At 38.9% G+C, this 19,598-nt stretch overlaps 1 protein-coding gene across 3 annotated transcripts in view; it reads left to right on the forward strand.

Moving 5' to 3' along the window:
- The window catches only part of CORIN (corin, serine peptidase), a 164,327-nt gene that overhangs the window by 131,981 nt on the left and 12,748 nt on the right, over positions 1-19,598 (forward strand). For all 3 annotated transcript variants that reach the window (XM_042807702.1, XM_032998954.2, XM_042807703.1), the window contains exons 14-17: positions 1,415-1,528; positions 4,876-4,986; positions 6,617-6,746; positions 17,670-17,792. In XM_042807702.1, the coding sequence (XP_042663636.1) occupies positions 1,415-1,528; positions 4,876-4,986; positions 6,617-6,746; positions 17,670-17,792 (478 nt within the window). The remainder of the gene's footprint in view (positions 1-1,414; positions 1,529-4,875; positions 4,987-6,616; positions 6,747-17,669; positions 17,793-19,598) is intronic.

Raw genomic sequence — 19,598 nt, forward strand, 5'->3', positions numbered from 1 at the left:
AAAATGATGATACCCAAGAGAGTTCTTTGATGATATGGAATTAGTTTCACAGGTTCAAGGCTATTTATTTCTCTGGGCTGTAACATTTATTGACATGGTTTTTTGAATCTAAACAAAATCAAACACTCCACAAATCCAGTTACAGTTAAAATATGAGTAGGTTTTTCCAGTAATCATATGAGCTAGTAGTGATTCACTAGTTCATGTTTGTAAACTACTCACTTCTGAAATAACATTTCTTGGAAACAACATTCCTGCTTACTAACTTACTGCTGATACGCTACTGTAGTTCCAGGCCCAGGCAAGCAGAGATTCTTCTTCAAATGCAGTTTGTGAGCTTATACCTCAACTATTTGCATGTGGGGACATCAGGGCTGTCACCTGAATTTGAGCTTGGATGAAAATGAGAACTAGTGTTATCATCTATAGAACAGGCTGAACAAGGCAATCAAACCATCTGTTTTAGTCAGGAGAACACGCTGCTTTTATGGCTTCCTATAAAATCAGAATGTCAGATGTGAGAGACATTAGCATGTCAAAGTATTTAAACTGGTCTCACAGTGAAGTGCTTTATTAGTTGATGGAAATAAATAGTGAAATAAAATGAGAAAAAACTTTTTTAAAATGTACCTTGAGCCATTTTTAATTTCCTCTGGCTGACTAATAGGAATTTTACTGTCAGAGTACTTTGACACAGTTTTATAAGTATTCCTCTTGAAATCAGAAAGGCTGGTTAGCAGGACTTTGAAGAGACAACAATGCAGTGTGCTCCCTGCATAATAATGAACCCTCTTGAAGTTTCATACATTCATTGGGTCTTTCTAATCTTTTCAAACTGGTTTGCTCTCAGATTACGGAACCATGAAAACTGTGCTCAGTACTTAACAGCATCTCTCTACCTTTCATTGTGATCTGCATTAGATGCTGTATTAGCACTACCAGAAAAAATTACATATTTCTACACTGTTTCACGGAGTTTCCATACTATCATAGGATTTGCTTTTGAAAGACCAAAGGTCTGTGTGGTATACTTTTAAAAGAAACTACAGACGTCAGGATTAGACAAATGCATATATTACTAGTAAATGTATTTCAAGAGTAGTGGTTTATGGGGTTTTTGAGCTAATTGAACGAATGTCTGAACCATTACTTGTAGATACATGTAGCATAATATAGATTATTATTTAAAAAGCACTGAAGTATTACAAAGTGTTATGTATTTTATACCCATTTATCAAGTGTGCACTATGACAATCTTATTTTGATTTCTTTGATAGTAACTATTCTTGATACCTTTTAAAATTTATATTGTAAGTGAAAATATTTTATGTGTTTCAGGATTATTAAGGAAGACGAAAACAGTAGATCTGATATTCCATACAAGTGTTTCAAAACTGTGCTTCTCTGCCTCCAGGCTGTAGAGAAAGGGGTCTTTGGGAGTGTCCTTTGAAGAAGCTGTGCATCAAACACACTATGATCTGTGATGGTTTCCCAGACTGTCCTGACATGATGGATGAAAAGAATTGCTGTAAGGGCTTATGCAGTTTGTTAGTCCTGTAAGCACTGATCACATTTTTGGGATCTTGGGATGCAAAACAAGTGAAAGTAAAAAGGTTTTCTACAGGCAGAAAGGCTTAGTCATTCCCTCAGCTTCCTTTTCAGTTTTGATATGTCACCAATTTATCTCTTCCCTCATCTTGTGTCCTCACACATCCCTGTATCCTTGCTGTCTCCTTGGTCACTCTGATCCTCTCTTTTTTCTCTCTCTCTCCTCCTTCTTCTGTCTTTGTGCTTCTTTTCTTTATTCCTTGTAGCTTCTTGACTCCTTTTCCCAACTTTTCTCAACTTCATTCCATATAGGTATAGCTGCTCACTGCTCTTTTTTCTTTATTTCCTTTTGATTTTCCTTCTGATCTGTTCTTCAGTAATTTTCATATGTCTCCCTGCTTTATTTTATTTTTCTTCTGCTTGACATTTCTTAGATTCTGTCTCCCCGCTTGGCTCCACAGGCTGCATCTACAATCCAAATTGTGATAAGTATCAGAGATACAAAACTTAGTATGGTGCGCTGATGGTACAGGCATACTGTCCACACACAGAGTTTAAGTCGGCGTGAAGTGCTGTCAGTGTGCAATAGGCTCTCTGGTCCCCTGGGGAGCTGCCCTGTGTTCTGTTTCCACTCGGCATCTGACTAGTGGGGTGGGAAGAGGTAGAAGACCTGCAAATGGCAGCTGCTTTGTAGGCTCCCACACTGCATGCAAATCTGCAAGTGGGTGCTGTAAGATGTTAGCTTTGCTTTCATGAATGTGTGCTACTCCGAATTCTCTTCTTTTGAGAAAACCTGGTGTGGGGCCATGTCCTCAAGACAAGGAACTAGAAAAGACATACTGAGTGACACAGCCTGCACTCAGATGCTTAGTAAACTAGATCAAAAGCTGGAATGTTAGTTCTCTGGGCAATCCCAGTTTTTCAGCATTTTTGCTGGTACTGTAGTATATAATTTTACAATTTACAAAAAGTTGCTTGTGAGTCTCTGGAGTTCTGTTGGCAGACACAGGATGGTAGACACATTTTATGTGCTATGTGGAGCATATGAATATGTTTGCCAAAATGATTGGCAAGCTGTATATATCACTAGATCTAACTTTGCTTCTTTTTGGGAAGAGGCAGTTCACAGAATGTTTCCTAATCTGCTTTTCATTGTGAAGACTACACCATTTGACTTCAAAGACGTTTGTGTGCTGTAATCTAAAAAAGGAAAGTGGTATTAAGGTGATTTGATCATGGTCACACATTAAGATCATGGCAAAGAAAAGATTCTCTGAGGGCTTAGTTAAAGTTAGGCTTAGGTTAAGTTGCAGCATTTTGTGAATAATTATCAGACTATATTTCCTCTCTGCTTTTGTGTCGGGGCTCGATTGTTCCAAAATGGCAGCAAATGTTCCCCAGCTGAGGGCTTCCAGCTCTTGAAATACACTCTCTCTGGAAGGCAGAATTAGAGCTTTTTTGTTTTGCATGCTTTATTCCAGAGCCAGAAAGATCACTTATGTCAGAGTAGGCAGCAATGCCTGCTCTATCTATATGGTTTTCATTGTGAAGTATATTTTTTGCACTAATGTTGCAAATAAATGCTTGGTTTTCATGGCAGTATAGGTATTATACAAGTCAGACATAGGCACAACTGAATGCAGATTCTTTCCATGCAGACTCTCCCTCTCTGCTCTCCCCCAGCTCTCAAAGTTCCCTAACAATGGCATTTATATAAGCTGGAAGAGAAGTGTGTCGGTGAGGAGGGTACTACAATGCTACACACCTCCCTTTCAGGAGGGGTCTGTTATGATTGGGGGAAAGCTAAAAGGCACTTGCAAATGGAAGCTCTTGTGGTTCCTGCACTGGACAGAGATTCAGGAAATCCCTATTTAATGCTGCCAGCTAGCAAACAACTGTGAACTGGAGCATGTCTATCTGTACATCAATTCCCCATTTCTAATTGGAGATAAAAATAATTCCATGATTTTAAATAGCAAAGAAGGATCTAAAAGTGAATATAGAGTTCCTGTGGATGAAAGCAAATACATATGCATTACAGTAAAATAATTTTTTTTCAAAGAACATGAAGAAATAAGCAGATTTGAAACAGTCTCCTAGTAAGCATGGAACACAGTATTTTCACTTAAAGCCTGTGAGAAGCTTAGAGAGGTTTCATATGACAAGACTAGAAATGATGCTAAGTAATCACAGATTTTGACATTTCCAGACACCCTCCCTTCCCTTTGATGCCCTCTGCCACTGTGTGGCACCAATGACTTTCTGCCTCAGTGATGTCCATTCTGAATTTTCATAGAATCACAGAATGGTTTGGGTTTGAAGGGATCTTAAAGACCATCTAGTTCCAACCCCCCAGCCACGGGCAGGGACACCTTCCACCAGACCAGGTTGCTCAAAGCCGCATCCAACCTGGCCTTGAACACTTCCAGGGAGGGGGCAGCCACAGCTTCTCTGGGCAACCTGTGCCACTGTCTCACACTAAAGTATTTCTTTCTAATATCTAATCTAAATCTACCCTCTTTCAATTTAAAATCGTTACCCCTTATCCTATTTCTACAATCCCTGAACAAGAGTCCCTCCCCATCATTCCTGTAGCCCCCTTTAAGTACTGGAAGACCACTATAAAGTCTCTCCAGAGCCTTCTCTTCTCCAGTCTGAACAACCCCAACTCTCTCAGCCTGTACTCATAAAGGAGGTGCTCCTGCCCCTGGAGCGTCTTTGTGGACTCCTCTGGATCTGCTCAAGAAGGTCCATGTCCTTCCTATACTGGGGACCCCTGAACTGGACACAGCACTGTAGGTGGGGTCTCATGAGAGTGGAGTAGAGGGGGAGAATCCCCTCCCTTGACCTGCTGGCCACACTCCTCTTGATGCAGCCCAGGATATGGTTGGCTTTCTGGGCTGCAAGTGTGCATTGGTGGGTCATGTTGAGCTTCTCATCAACCAACACCACCAAGTCCTTCTCTGCAGGGCTGCTCTCAATCCACTCATCACCCAGCCTGTATTTGTGCTTGGGATTGCCCTGACCCATGTGCAGGACCTTGCACTTGGCCTTGTTGAACTTCATGAGGTTTACACAGGCCCCACCTCTCCAGCCTGTCCAGGTCCCTCTGGATGGCATCCCTGCCCTCCAGCATGCTGACAGCACCACACAGCTTAGTGTCATTGGCAAACTTGCTGGGGGTGCACTCAATTCCACTGCCACTTTCTTACTCCTTAATTCTGATCTATGCCTACCTCCAACTTCCTTCTAATTTTTTCCAGTCTCAGTGTGAACTTTACATTGATCATTTCTTTCTCAGAATGAAACATGGTTTTGTCCTTGCAGCGTTTTGTGAAGAGAGTGAACTTGAATGTGCCAACCATGAATGTGTGCCACGTGAGCTCTGGTGTGATGGGCGAGCAGACTGCAGTGACAGCTCAGATGAATGGGACTGTGGTGAGTTTCTGCTGTGGTGTACTCTGCCTAGAAGTGGTGTTTGGGTGGTGGGATTAATCACTGGTGATTTGATGTAGAACACATTTGCAGTGGTGGAGAGATGCTCCTTTTATTACCAAAGGGTGACTGGGTTGAGGTTGGGAAAGCATGCAAGAAAGTGGGCAAAATAGAAAGCAAAGACTCAATGTGAAGTGTCAGAGTGAAAAGATATAAGAAACGTGACATAGGAGGGAACTTCTACAATGTGTAAAATTGGGGAAGTGTTGTGGATAGAAGAGAGAGTAGGAAGATGTTCACATGTAGAATTCATTTGGGCAAAACTTCTAAGCCCTGATTCAGTACTTATGAAAATCAGTGTGAAATTCCCACTGACTGCAATGGTGCAGGTTCAGAGTTTATGAGAAGATAGTCCTACTAGGTCCCCTCTGCACTGGCTAAAGACATGCAGAATGATGTAACCTGCTATTGCTACCTATATTCAGATTAGGCCTCATGCTTTTATGTGTTGTTAAAGCAGAGCTCTCCAAGTATTATTCTTTAAATATAAATTAAGGTGCATTTCAAAAATGTTGCAATGAAAAGGGGAAGTTTGGAAAATAGTAGTATGTCCTCTGGGATTTCACTGAGTTAACATGTATTTCTGTACAGGACAGTTTATATTACTAAATTTTGAGATGCTTTGTATGTAACTTTAAATGCATGATGTACCATGATTTATAAAAACAAATATTTTATATTCATATTGAAGTAGATTGTATAAATAATTTAAGCCATTTAGCATTATATGAACATCTATAAACAACAGCATTTAATAAAACCAATGCGACAGAGAAGAACTGTTCTAGAAATGTTTATTTAAAAAGGAGTAATCTAGGATTAATACATACCTTTCTCTTGGGGAGAGAATATATATTCAGCGTAGGAAATTGCATAATGACTGGCTATGTTAGGATTAGTACTATCAAAGAAAAAGTCAGGGGAACAGTTTAACTAAAACCAGCATGTATTTCAGGAATAACTGTAAACAACCCAACATCTTCTAAGGGATCCTAGAAAGGGAGGGATGTAAATTTCCATTTTGGGCTATTTTGAGAAGCTTTTTGTGTGTGATAAAAGCACACACTTTTGTACATGGTTTAAGAGAGAAACAATGGTAATGATATTTTTTGTAAACAATAGTTGTTTTTTCTTTCTCTAATTACACCTACATATTGTTATAACAGAAACAGTGCATATTACCGACAGTCAAAGAATAATATCACTCTTATGTCAAGCAGCATTCATCCCACAAATTACTTTAGTGATTTCAGTTGGACTGTTTGTGGGGTAAAACATCATTTAAGATTAAGGCTATCAGAAACCCAAGTGAACCCATGCTGGTGACTCAATAGTATTCTGGTTTATTCTAATCCTCGAGATCTCCTTATTGTTTACTGTCTCATGCTGTTCAACGTTAGCAAGGTTCTGATAGCCATGGTTGCTTTGGCTTTAAATTACATAGCTGTTGAGCATATAAAATCAGCAAAAGTGTCAGCATCTTGGAAAATTCTTTTGAATGTAGTTATGTGTCTTCAGATACCATTTATAAAACTGTGTGAAATAATACTGAAGTTGTTCTTTTTCTTTGCAGTTACCCTGTCTAAAAACATGAGTTCCTTGATGTTCCTGACCGTTCACAGGTCAGCTGCTGATAACCATGTTTGTGCTGATGAGTGGCAAGAAAATTTAAGCCAACTGGCCTGCAATCAGATGGGTTTAGGGTAAGGTCAGTAGTTTGTAGCATTGATGAATTTATTAGGACAATAGGAGTGCTGAAGTTATATTTGAATGATCATTGATCACTGTAATGTTAGACCTAGTGTGGAAATGGTTCCTAGAGAAAAGAGGTCATGAAATTACATGGACTATGTCAGGAAAAATAGCTCACTAAATTCTAGGCATTTTCACCACTTTATAAACATTACATGATCGTTATTAAAAGTGTACATTCTTGTCAAGCCTCAATATTTGAACTTGCAGTTACTGCTGAGGCTTAGGTTTGTTTGGCAATGTGATATTCTGTGTCTTCCTAAAGAATTAAAGCAGACTTGTCTTAGGAAACACAGGAAAATTTCTCTGCATTCATCTGCATTCTGCAACAAGTACTGTGACCTAGGTAAGCAGATATATTTAACTTGGGTATCTCTCAACAATGAATTGGTAAAGATAGAGCTTTCTGTGTGAAACTCAGAAAAAAAAACCAAATAGCCTCTATACATCTTTCTTACTGCATGCACACTAAAGTAATAGCTGCTTTATGAAGTAGTTGATGCAAAATATAACTGTTGGATAAAACCCAAGTTCATCTACTCTGATATCCAATGCTGTCTTCTATTAGGAAAAGACAAACCTGATGGTATAGAAGGATATATTTTGTCAGCGTCTGAGCCCCAAACTGGATTAAGAAGTGTCTTTTCTGTCTGCCTTTTACCACTACATATACTGACATACAATCTCGTTCTTTGTACCTTTCTGAAAAAACGCAGGACAAAGACCCTGGGTTACAGTGTCTGCACTCAACCTACTTTGTATTGCCTTGCCCTGCATGGATGCTTGACATCAGTTATAGCAAGACCACCTGTGCTGACTGCCTGCCATTCTAACACAACTGTTCTGTACGCCTCTAGCTGGTTTAGTATTTCTAAATAATATTATCTTTATGCTTTAACTTTATATAACATCCTAATCAGCTTAAATTCCTTTGATACCTTCAAGAATAGTTACTGCTTTTGCAACTATCTTGTTGTCTAAGAACAAACCAATGGTTTTAACATTAAAAAAGTTTTTCATCTTAATATTTCAGTCTCATGGACCTAACATAAAATTCACTAAGCTTTCCTATGATGCTTGCTGCTAGGAAAGTGAGAAAGGCATTCAATTATCACAATTGTCCTTTTTTCAGAGGTGTGCCTAGGCCAAAATTAACATGAATAGAAACTTACACCTTCCTGCCTTTTCACTGAGGCTTGCTAACAGATGCTACCAATCCTATCACTTGTAAGAAACGTATGAGATACAAATAATTATTAAATCTCAAAAATCCACTTTCTAACATGGGAAGATATTCTACAAATCAGTTTTTCTACAAATTCTTTTTTGTAGTGACAGGTGTTTGTGTGAAGGGCAGTGGGAAATTTCAGTTCAAATCAAGTCTACGTCTTCACTCGGAATCTAATACCAATTTCTAATTCTTCCTGGCAGTACTTCAGAAAACAAAAGTAGTGTTTGTCTTTCCTTTCTTAATGCCTGATTTTGTCAATTACCTGAGACTTGATTTTCTTAGCTATACTCCAAGTTTTTGTGAAGTGGTGCTGCCAAAAATACAGTAAATTAGCTTTGAAGAAGATCTATAAGAAAAACAAAGATTATAATGCATTCTCCAGAACTAATTTCAAAAAGGAGTAATATGAATTAATATTTAATTATTTTGTTAACATTGCATGGGGTTTCAGTGAAAATGTCACAGAGGGCAGCATTTTCTATGTGGTGAAGTGAAAGTTGGAATGATAAATTGGAGTTTCACACCACTGTGAAATCTGATCTAAAGTCATAAACTTCATCTGTTGGCCATTATGTCCTGCGTACTTTATTTATTTGACTTACGATAACAAGGAAGTCTTAATGTGAGGATAACATTGGTGTATTTAATAAGTTATTTCCAGTCACCATTGAGGGTACAGGTAAATTAGACTATATATTGCACAGAGCTCAAATAATTATGAAAAAAAATTCCTTTTAATAATTAAAAAACCAAAAACATATTTTAAGAAGTGCTTCTCTTCGGGTATTCTCAATTGGAAATACTTCATTTTACTCCTTCAGAAAATTAAAGCTGTGGGTATAGAAATTCTGTCCATATAACACACTGCAGAAACCCCCAGTTTTGCAGATACGCAGATTTCTTTAATAATGACTTATGATGATACTTGATTTTGATTTAATCTTTCTCTTGTTTATTCTCAGAGAAAAATAGTGCACACAAGATATCAAAGTTGAGACTTCTTAATACCTTAGACCAGGAATTACAATGGTTGGTAGCACATGGTATTTTTATTTTCTGTAAAGCTCTACAAACTTTTCATAAATATGTCTGGTGCTTTCCCAAAAGACAACTCCCAATTGCTATATAATGTGGTAATGATTAAAATATGAAAGCAATGTCTTTCCAACAGCTCATAGATATTTTTAATTTTTTAGCCTAAATTCATCTAAAAAAAAAAAAATGAAGACAGTGGTTAAAGTTGGTTTAATTTAGCTGATAGTGGTAATGCATTTTACAGAGTATTGGTCTATCTATTTGGGAAGTATAAGCTCTGTGTCTGAAGCAACATTAAAGGTAATTCTATTCTGCCTGTTGCACAAAATTCAAGCTATTTTCCTGGCTCTTGGCCAATTCTAATTCCACAGATGATGTGTTTCTCCAGATTTTTCAGAGCACAGCACATGCAGTGTGTGATGCATGATGCAACATCACAGACAACTGCGCAAGTTCCAAGCATTGTCTGAAAGGCTTTGTACCAGTGGCCACTGTTGCTCAAGCTATGCAACCTGTGTTCTTTGTATTTCTTAGGTTTACCTACAGCGCAAAAGGCTATTAGATACAAAGTAAGCTTTTGTTTATAATGCTAAGAGACTAATGGGAACTGTTTAAATCTTAGGTTTCATAGTTTACAGCCAGAGGGGATTATCAGATTACCTGATAGGACTGCCTGTTCATCTCAGGATAGATAATTTTTTTCAGAGACCTCTGACTGAGTCCCAGATTTAAATACAGCAAAGCATGTCTCTGGCAATTGGGTTTCCTGCTACCACAGTTAGAGAATGGAACAGCAGTTGCCATCAGCATCTCAGATCAAGGGTTAGCTGTGTCTGGGCATGTGCTGCAGAGGCTGTGCTGCTGAAGCTGGGCATAGCTGTGCAGGCTCAGAACGTTATTTTAGAAGACTGTAGATTTGTCTCGATGCTTAATTGAAGAAGACCATTTTCATACACTTTGAAGTCCACATGTTTTGTTGGTGGAATAGTGATCATAAAACCACGGTCTCCTTAGATCTGAAATTTGACAAAACCAGACGTGAATGGAGTTGTTCCGTTACTGTATGGCAATGTAGTGAGATAGTTTTTCTTTCCTACACGAGGGTGAGATAACAAATGTAATAATGATAAACTTCAGCAGCTTTCACCCAGCAGAACAAGGGGAATTTTAGCTGATCTGCTTGTTCTGGTCTAGCAGTATCAGCAAAAAAATCACAGCTGTTTACCAAGTTACTTGTTTATAAAAATCTACAGTAAGCTCTGCCGCTTGCTGCTGCTTCTGCTGCTCCCTTTCTTGGAGGCTGCGCCACTGGTGATCCACTGAAACAGTGTCCCGGTTGGGGCTGGCCTAGAGCTCCCGTCGGTCTGGCAGCGGGAGGAGCTGCAGCCCCCTGAGACCCCAGGGGCTCCCCAGGGCCCAGTGCCCTCACCTGTGTGCGGGGGCGGGGGGAGCACAGCTGGAGGGCTGGGCCCCGATTGGCCGATAGTCCATGTCACGTGACATTGTGCTCACTATATAAAGGCAGGAGGGGGCCAGGAGGGGCTGCCACTTCTGGGAGTGTGGCTGTGGGGCCTTTGTGCTGGGGATCGCTGGCTGGGAGCAGGTGGGTGTCGGTCGGTGGGTGGGTGGTGAGCAGCTGTATGGTACATTACCTGTTGGTACTGCTGTCAGCGTATTGTTCTGTTACTGTTATTAAACTGTTTTTATCTCAACCCGTGAGTCTCCCTTTGCCCCTCCGGTTCCCTCCCCATTCCCAAGTGGGGGGGGGTGGGTGAGCGGCTGTGTGGTGTTTAGCTGCTGAGTGGGCTCAAACGACAACAAACAGGTAGCTCCTTTTCCTTTTCTCCTCTGCCATAGCATCTACTCTGTGTGTATTTGTGCAAGGGAAAGGCCAATCTCTTGTTGCTGCCTGGCCTGTTGTCTCTCCTAATATTTTGTCACTCTTTGGAACAAAGTTCTTTAATAATAATTGCTAACTGAGCAGTCAAGTTTCTGGACCAATAGTCTTCTCTTCTCACATGAAGATGCTTCCTAATTACTTTGTATCTGTTTTTACACCAGGAATAACAAAAGTTTAGTTTAATGTCTTATTTGCTTAAAAACATCACAGAAACAAAAAATGGAATACTTCTGAATAATACTTCTGAATCCATCAGACAGGAAACAGATGCTCTGAAATAGGCCTAATTTGTTTTATATTAGTGCCCATGCACACGCTACTCATTATCTTCTGGCATAACACAAGGCTTCCTTTTTCAAGCCTGCTGTCACATGAGGCTTAAAACAATGGACTTATAGAAGCTGAACAGAGGCATGTTACTGTTACTTTGAAGGGAGAAGGAATCCAGTTTATGGTTTACACTTTATTCTAAACTTGCAGATTAATATATTTGAGAGTTGTCTACAATGGAATAGGGAGAGTGAGGTATTAAAACCATTACTGTACAGAAGTATCCCAAATTCTATTTTGTCTTTTTTTTCATTATGATTTAGTATGAAAGTATAATGTTCCCCATGTTTCACTGCAAACTATACTATAAACTTTGACTGTTGTGCACAGTGATCAGCAGGTAGCAGGCTAGAATGTTTTGAAAACTAATTAATATTTCCATTGTGCGATTTATGTAATGAAATTACCCTAAACATTGCTTTTCCCCATTGTGAGCACATTTATAATATAGAAGACAGATTGGGTTTTATTTTCTTTTTTAATTCTGAAAATCCCTCTCTTAAACACACTGAAAAGAATCCATAGCTTGAAATTAAATGTATTAACAGAGTGTTATAACTTCTAAATTGCAAGTTGAAAAATTAGTAAAATATAAGTTAGAAGTTCCCACTGGGGTAGATATAAGTGCTACTGCAAATTCAAATGTCTTGCCTTTCTGATTTTATGAGTGACTGATTGAGTAGAATCATTGAATAACTTTTTAAAAATTGTCTTAGATTAAAGGAAACTTCTTAGATTAAAGAAATTAGATATGTTAGAATTATAAGTGCTATTTGATGTTCATTAAATCTAGCAGACATCTTTCTGTGAAACAGCAAGACTAACTTGGCTAAGGCACAAGCTGTACAGGGACCTGAAACTGGAAGTGGAATTTGAGACAGAGTGGACATATAGCTCAAACTTACAAGAACTCGTATAGAAAAACAGCATAAGCATCTGGAGAAAGAATCAGAAAAGCTAGCAATATTTAACAAAAAAAAGCAAAGCAAACAAACAAAACCCCCAAAACAAAACCACAAAGAAAGCTCAGTGGGACATATTATGTTTCTAAGATGGCAAAGACATAAGAACTAGGGCTAGAGTAAGAAAACAATAGATTACATGCTGATCTTCAAAGTATCTAGTTTTGCTGAAATCCAAGAACATTTGAGATTTATGGCTATAGCAGACCTCCATTATGGCTGCCAATAAATGGTAGTTTTGAGAAGTTGTAGAGAATGGCTACATAAGGCTAAAAACTGTTAGGTATCCCATCTTCCATTAAAAAGGGGAAAAGATGAAGATGCAGAGATTTACAAACAAGTTGCCTAGCTTCAATTATCAACAAATAATTACAGAAGTATAAGGTCTTAATGACAGACAGAATATATTTATCAATAACAAATCATGTCAGATTCCTTTATTCCTTGAAAAGGCAGAGACACTGTGGATAAGGAAGAAACAATAGATTTTTAACTTTCACACTATGCAAAATGACTTTTGAAATAAGTAAGGAGATAAAGACAAAGATGAAATAATACGAGACTGTTGATGGTTCATTGTCAAACCATAAAGATGTACCTCTGGGGGGCTAGCCACATCCCAGTGTGTCTGGGATGATGCTCAGTGTTGTTGCAAGTCATTCAGATGATGGAGAGCACACTTAATCATTTCTCATTCAGTATCAAGCTAGGATGATCTGGAAGCATTTTGGAGGACAGGATTGGAATGAAATTTTTTTTTTGACAGACTGGAGAAATAGCCTGAATTAACCAGGAGTGTTCATGTGTAATCCCTCTGGTGTATTCAGGTTGAGTTAGATTTTGACTAGTTGGGGAGAGTTCAGAATAGGTCATCAGGAATGACCAGAGACCGAGAAAGCATGGTCTGTGAAGAAGGTTGAAAGCTCTGCATGGTCAGTCATGGGGAGGGAGGTATAGGAGCCTTCAAATATGTGAAAGGCTGCTGCAAAGAGACAAGGAATAAACTGTTCTCCATTTCCAGTAGAAATAAGACAGAAGTAATGAGTTTAAGTGACAGGTATGAAGATTTAGAACAAACATTAGAAAAAAATTACTGACTAAATACTGGAATATATTGCCTGAAGATACTGAGGATTCTCCATCATTAGAGATTTTTACAAACAGGGCAGACAAAATCTGTCAGAGAGAAATTAGATATAGTTGATCTTATTTTGAATTAGGGGAATGGATCAAATACCTCATAAGATTTATTTCAGCTGAATTTTCTGGTAGTTAACTGGTTTGGTTAACTGTTTAGAGAAAGAAAGCCTGGTGGAAAGATTTTTTTCATAGGTCCTAATCCCATTTCATTCTTGAAAGTGCAGAGGACCTGATGAAAATCTAGGTGAAAGACATACTCAGTATTTCTGTCACTTCAAATGTAGAGGGGAAAAAAATCACAAAACATTACTGTTTATTGTGCATCTATTATAAATTTACTTAACTATGGCACTTTTGATATGGCGTTGGAGAAGTACATAGACTGTGACTACAGGCACCCTATAGTGTATTCATTGTGTGTTATGTTTGAGCAGTTTGAGCTCAGAAGCTCTAGCATAGTTATTTTGAATATAAAGATTTACTGCAGATATTTAATGTAAGACACATGAGACAGTTAAATTTTGTGGTCTATTCAGTAGTAGATTCTTAGAACCCCCATGGGTTTTAAAGTATTTCAGTACTCAAATGGTTCCATCAAAATAGCACCATGAGATGTTATAAAGTCATGCGGATTCAGGTAGGATTTGTAAGTTATCTTGAAAGCCTGGGTAGGATCTGGTCCAAAGATCACCACTCAAAAGGTGTGTATTATTGCTAGGATGTCTTATGTTTGCAGATATCACTGTCGTGGTTTGATCCTGGTCAGCAACAAACCCCCGCAGCTGGTCACCCTCCCTTCCCCCTCCCCACCTGGGAATGGGGGAGGGAATTAGAGGGGTGAAGGGAGACTCGCAGGCTGAAATAGGAACAGTTTAATAATGGCAATAAAATGAGAACAGTGATGATGATAGGGAAAAAAAAAAAAAAAGAAATATATAAACAGGCAATACACAATGTAATTGCTCACCACCCGCTAACCAATACCCAGCCCGTTCCCGGCTGGCGACCCCGAGATACCAAGATCCCACAATCGCAATCCCGGAAGCGAGAGAGACCCTTCCCAACCACCCCTCCTCTATATAGTGAGCATGACGTTCCATGATATGGAATATTTCATCGGCCAATTTGGGTCAGGTGCTCTGTCCATGCTCCCTCCCTGTGCCCTGGCGCACGGGCAGAACATGAGGAGTCGGAGAGTCCTTGAAGTCTCAGCAGCAGCTGAAAACATCAGTGTGCTATCAGCATTCTTCTCATACCAAACCCAAAGCTAAATCCAAAACACAGCACTCATCTAGTCCCTGAAAAGGAATATTAACTCCGATTTCTCCAACCTCTCCTTGTGCGTCAGTACCGTAGGCCCCTAGAAAATTTCAAAGCCAACTGCATGACCCTCTTCACTTTCTGAATATCCTCTTAAACTGAGGTGTGTCAAAACTGCTCATTGTGTTCCAGGTATATATAGTTTTGGTCAACAAATACAGTTTCAATTTTGCTTATTGTTGCGATACAGGTAATAGTTAAATGCATTAGTCTAAAATTAACAAAATCAACATCAAGTTTCTGAACAAAGTTGTTCTGTTACATACAAACCAAAGGGGGAGGGGGGGAAAAAAAAAAAGAAAAGAAGAAAACTGCAAAGAAGTGAAAGAGCCTTCTGAAAGTGTTTCATCAAAACAGTTCTTTATTTGACTTGCCTGAAATCTTGAAAGATATTACATATGGCCACACACATGGTTTTTGTGCAGATTGACTTAATTTAGGTCAACTTTGGCAGGCCTCTAAAATAAAAAATTGGCAAGAGAACTAATTTCAAACTCAGAGATGTAGATTGATGTCTTAAAGTAATTAGCAGCTATAACCTTGTTGTTGGAGTCTGTAAGAAATTCAGTGAATCAAAATATTCTTATGAAGAAATTATACACTATGAGTTGATGTGGCTTTATCCATTGAAAGATCCTTCTTCCCTTTTCATTAGAGTGTGTCCACAGAAGAAATTGTGTGCTACAGCTCCAAGAGGGCCTGAGTAGAATCTGTTGCCTGCTGTGTTTCTGGAGCACAGGATGGGTCTGGCTAAAATGAGTCTCCATTGCTCTATCTCCCCCATTTTCTCTGAGTGCTTTACAGTCCCTGGTGTGAGTCTACTCCTGGCATAGCAGCCCCTCCCTGGACGCTGAAAGTCTCAGACCCAGAAGCTCACACCAGCCTTACATCTAACATGTTTTGCTTGTGTTGTCTCATTCTCTGGCAATTCCCAGTATGCTCTGGTCTCTACACAAATGCTAACCATTGTCTCCAGCTTTCTTCAGCTAGAAATGAGGCTCTTAGGTCCCCTTTATTCTGGCTATTTCTAATTAAAATAGGTGAAAGGAGACAAGTGGTAGCCCTTGCCTGTCTGAAAGAAAACATTGTATAAACATCATCAAGGGGGGAGTGCTCTATAAATGTTTATAGAAGGCATTCAAAGGACATAAATTAGGGCATAAAGGTTTTGAATGTATTATATCAAGCTGTGACCACCAAGGAAAGGAAGCATAGCTATAATTTTACTAAGTATAATACCTTGTATTAGTAATTACAAAATTTCATACAGGCTTAAGTGTCTAGTAGGTTGTTGCCCTGGTTTAGAAGTACATATCTGATTAATGATAATTATAGCATCACAAGTTGTTATTCAGAACTGCAGGTTTCAGCAAAATAATTTGGTATTTGGGTTAATATAGATTGTGATGTATCAGATGGCATGATATTTGCACCTTTTTGCACTACATATTTTATAAATCAGTGTTTACAGCTACATAAAATATCACTGTATACAGTTATGAAATGGTGAACATGATTATTTACAGGAAATCGTAATGCAGAATGTCAACTTGAGGAAAAAAAAGTTTGTGTATGTTTGGTAGCAAAAGAGTAGGAAACAGGCAAATGAGGGAAATGAAGAGAGGAGGGTTTTATGTGTTTGCTGTAAGCAGACACTGAGGAAGAAAGGTCTTTTTTGCAGCAAGCAACTTTATTTAAATGAGGAAAAATCACAGTTTTAAAAAATGCTTGTTATTATCTGCCTGCACATTCTGGGTAGTAGATCATGGAATGATATTTGCTTAATATGCCCAGAGAAGTTTCTGAAAATTAAGTCATGTAGCAGGCAGGATCCTAGGCCATGATCTCAGCACCTAGTTAAATCTGCCAGCCCTGTTGAAAACATTTCCATATGGTTGCACTGACAACTTTACCATAAAACAGAATTCTTTGTTTTTTGTTGATTTATACAATCAAGTGGGTGAAGGATGCTGCACTTTGTAAATATTTAAAAAGAAAGATAATACTGAAAATTGGATTTAAAGACAAACTAATAACCTGGCTGGCATTCCTGGGTTCTGTCATCAGAGATGGGGTTCACATGAGTGTTTTAGGACACATCACAGTTTTCCTGAACTTTTCTCATTCTGTTTTCCATGAACTAGGATTTAGAATTTAGCCTTTGACCAGTGTTCAGGAGAGCTGTCCTTGAAAGCCCTTGTCATTGACAGGAATTGACGGCTAATCATGGATGGTTCTGTGCTGGAAAGTTTAATGACTTGTAAAGCCATTTAAAACATATACTTGTTTTTCCATTTAGCAATTGAGATTTATTAAAACTGCAATTTCTTCGGTGGCTTGAGTCTACCAGGCAAAAACTAAAATGAGGAAGTGGATATATGAAGTATCTCCTCATGAACCATTCCAACCTACCTAGATATTCCTGTTAATTTGCTGCAGAAGGGCAGGTTTGACATTGTCACCCATGAGCTGTTCTGTTTCGCAAAGCAGACAGCTTGGTCTTAGAGATACTATCAAGTATTATTAACAAGACCCAGACTGGTCTTTACTATTAAATTCTAATGGATTTCCAAAGATAGGAATGTAGGATAATACTTTTTGCTTTTATCTCTTCTACATATGAAGATCTATTTTTGGTATTTTGGGGGGCAAGAAACTGTAGAAACAGTATGTCAATGTATATACTACAGTAAATGCCACCAGAAGGCTCTTGCTGTTCCTGATTCCAGTTCTGGTTCTTGTCAGAAAATACAACATAAGTGGCCATAATATGTTAGCTGGCCTGGCTTCCTGGGTGATTTCATTCCCCTAACTATGATTCTGCCACATGTGGCTTTGACATAAGATTCAGCTATCTATCTTTGGAGTAAACAGGAGCCATTAGGGCCTCTCTACCTTCATATTTGTAACATAGAAATCTACTGGAAAGTCTATGTATGTCTTTCATCTGTTTCAGAGGACCATCCAAAACAGAAATTGTAATAGAGAATGAGGAAATGCAGCATCAAAAATGGCTGAATCTGCACTCAGACTGGAAGAATAAAAATGCATCCACTTTACACGCTCTTCTAGTGAATGGGTAAGTAACAGGTAAATGAGATTTATTTCACTGCTGTGGGTAGTCACTTATCAATGGAGGGTGACAAACTATTTGGTAAGCTATTTTTTCCCAAGGTATCTGTGTATAAATCTCAGCACATACATATGCAAGTTGTTAAGATACAGTCTATAATGATTTTAGTGCTTACTACAACTGTAGTCTCTTTTGAGTCAACCATGTGAATCCTCAGGGGCCCATTCTGCCAGACTAACAGCATATGAGTGACATACAGGTGATGCCCTTGAAGCACCTGGACCAGACAGCTTCATTAAATCTCTGCAGATCAGGAAAGTCCTCTATAGCAAAACCTGTGGCAACATCTTACCATCCTCTGCAGCCCATGTAGTTTGGATTAATACATCTGGAGTGACTACAACTTCTTCAGCAGAAGCTATATCCACTTACAGTATGTTTCCCTAGCAGCTCCTCTGGCTTCAGATGGTGGTATATTCCTTTTAATTAACTTGACTAAACAGGTAGTTGGTAATGAGAAGTCAGGATCTCATTGTTGAGACATTCAAAGTGTGACTTTGAGATTGAAGCCAATGAACTTAAACATCCAGGACAAAACTGGGAGAGCCATTTAATCCCCATCTGCAACTACATTCTTCAAAAAGCAGTTTTATTATTTGCCTGCTCTCTCTCAAGTGCCTAGGAGATTTCAGAACATCCTTCTTCTACAGAAAACACTTTTCCTTTCTCTCTGTCTCTTTCCATTAGCCGAATGGTATCTAAATGCTTTTCTATAGAGTAATACAAGAACAAACACCCTGGGTTGTGACCAGATGCAAAGGCAGGTCCACAATCATGTTCTGTCCAGTCACTGAAGTGCAAAGCAGAAGTTTCAAGGTATTTTGCCATGTTTGAAAGCAGTCTGCTAGGAAGACATGTGAAGGGATGAATTTGGAGACTGTGAGTTACAAGATCTAGTAGCAAAAGATCTAGTTTCGCCTCAAGTACAAGTTAAAGGAGAGAAAACACAAGTAATGAGGATTATTGATAAAGCTATTGCAGAGATGAAAGTAACATGTAGGAACAGATGTGCTCCTGAGCCCTGCCATCTGCATGTGTTCATTTGGATCAACTTCAGCATGTAAAACCTCTGTGCTGTGGAGTATGTTGTGTTTAAAGGAGCTGTCAGGTGCCTGGACTACTGGGAACTTGGGCAAGAACTAACAAATGCACCACTAGTTTCATAAAGTTTTGGTAAGAGGGAATGGCATAGTGCGGGCTATGCACACATAAAAGCTTAAAGTTACCTCTTTTAGAGTTGGCTGTTTGATAAGTTGAAGTGAAACATGAGTGTGGCTGGTCTCAGTTTTATTTTGTATATTTTTCTATGGAGCGCAAATGCCCTCCAAAATTGTGCAGAGAATTTTCTTTCCTGAAGTTGGTCATCTAGGAACAGAATTTTATGGTCCGTGTTTTCAGGAACAGAAAGTAGGCTGATTTGCACAGTGTATGAATGGGGCATATGCAAAGTAAGGGACAGAGGTCTGGTCAAATCACTGACTGAAGCTAGTCTGGTGAGCTCGCTGGCACTTGTGTTGTGCACACATTAGTATCTATGACTTAAACTCAAATGCAGTTTATTTTTAGGTGGTTGCAATTTAAAAGATACTGCCTACCTACTGAGATTACAGCCTTCAAAGAATTACCTGGGAAACATCTAATCTGTGAAACCAGTCTAATTTAGCTCTGCATCTGCCTCAGAAAAGCATGTATATGGTAGGAATGAAAAAGTGGTGGAAATAAAAAGGCAGTCACCTAGTTGAGCCACAATGC

The sequence above is a fragment of the Tyto alba genome, unplaced genomic scaffold, assembly GCF_018691265.1.
Source record: "Tyto alba isolate M040663 unplaced genomic scaffold, T.alba_DEE_v4.0 Super-Scaffold_6, whole genome shotgun sequence".
NCBI classification, from domain to species: Eukaryota; Metazoa; Chordata; class Aves; order Strigiformes; family Tytonidae; genus Tyto; species Tyto alba.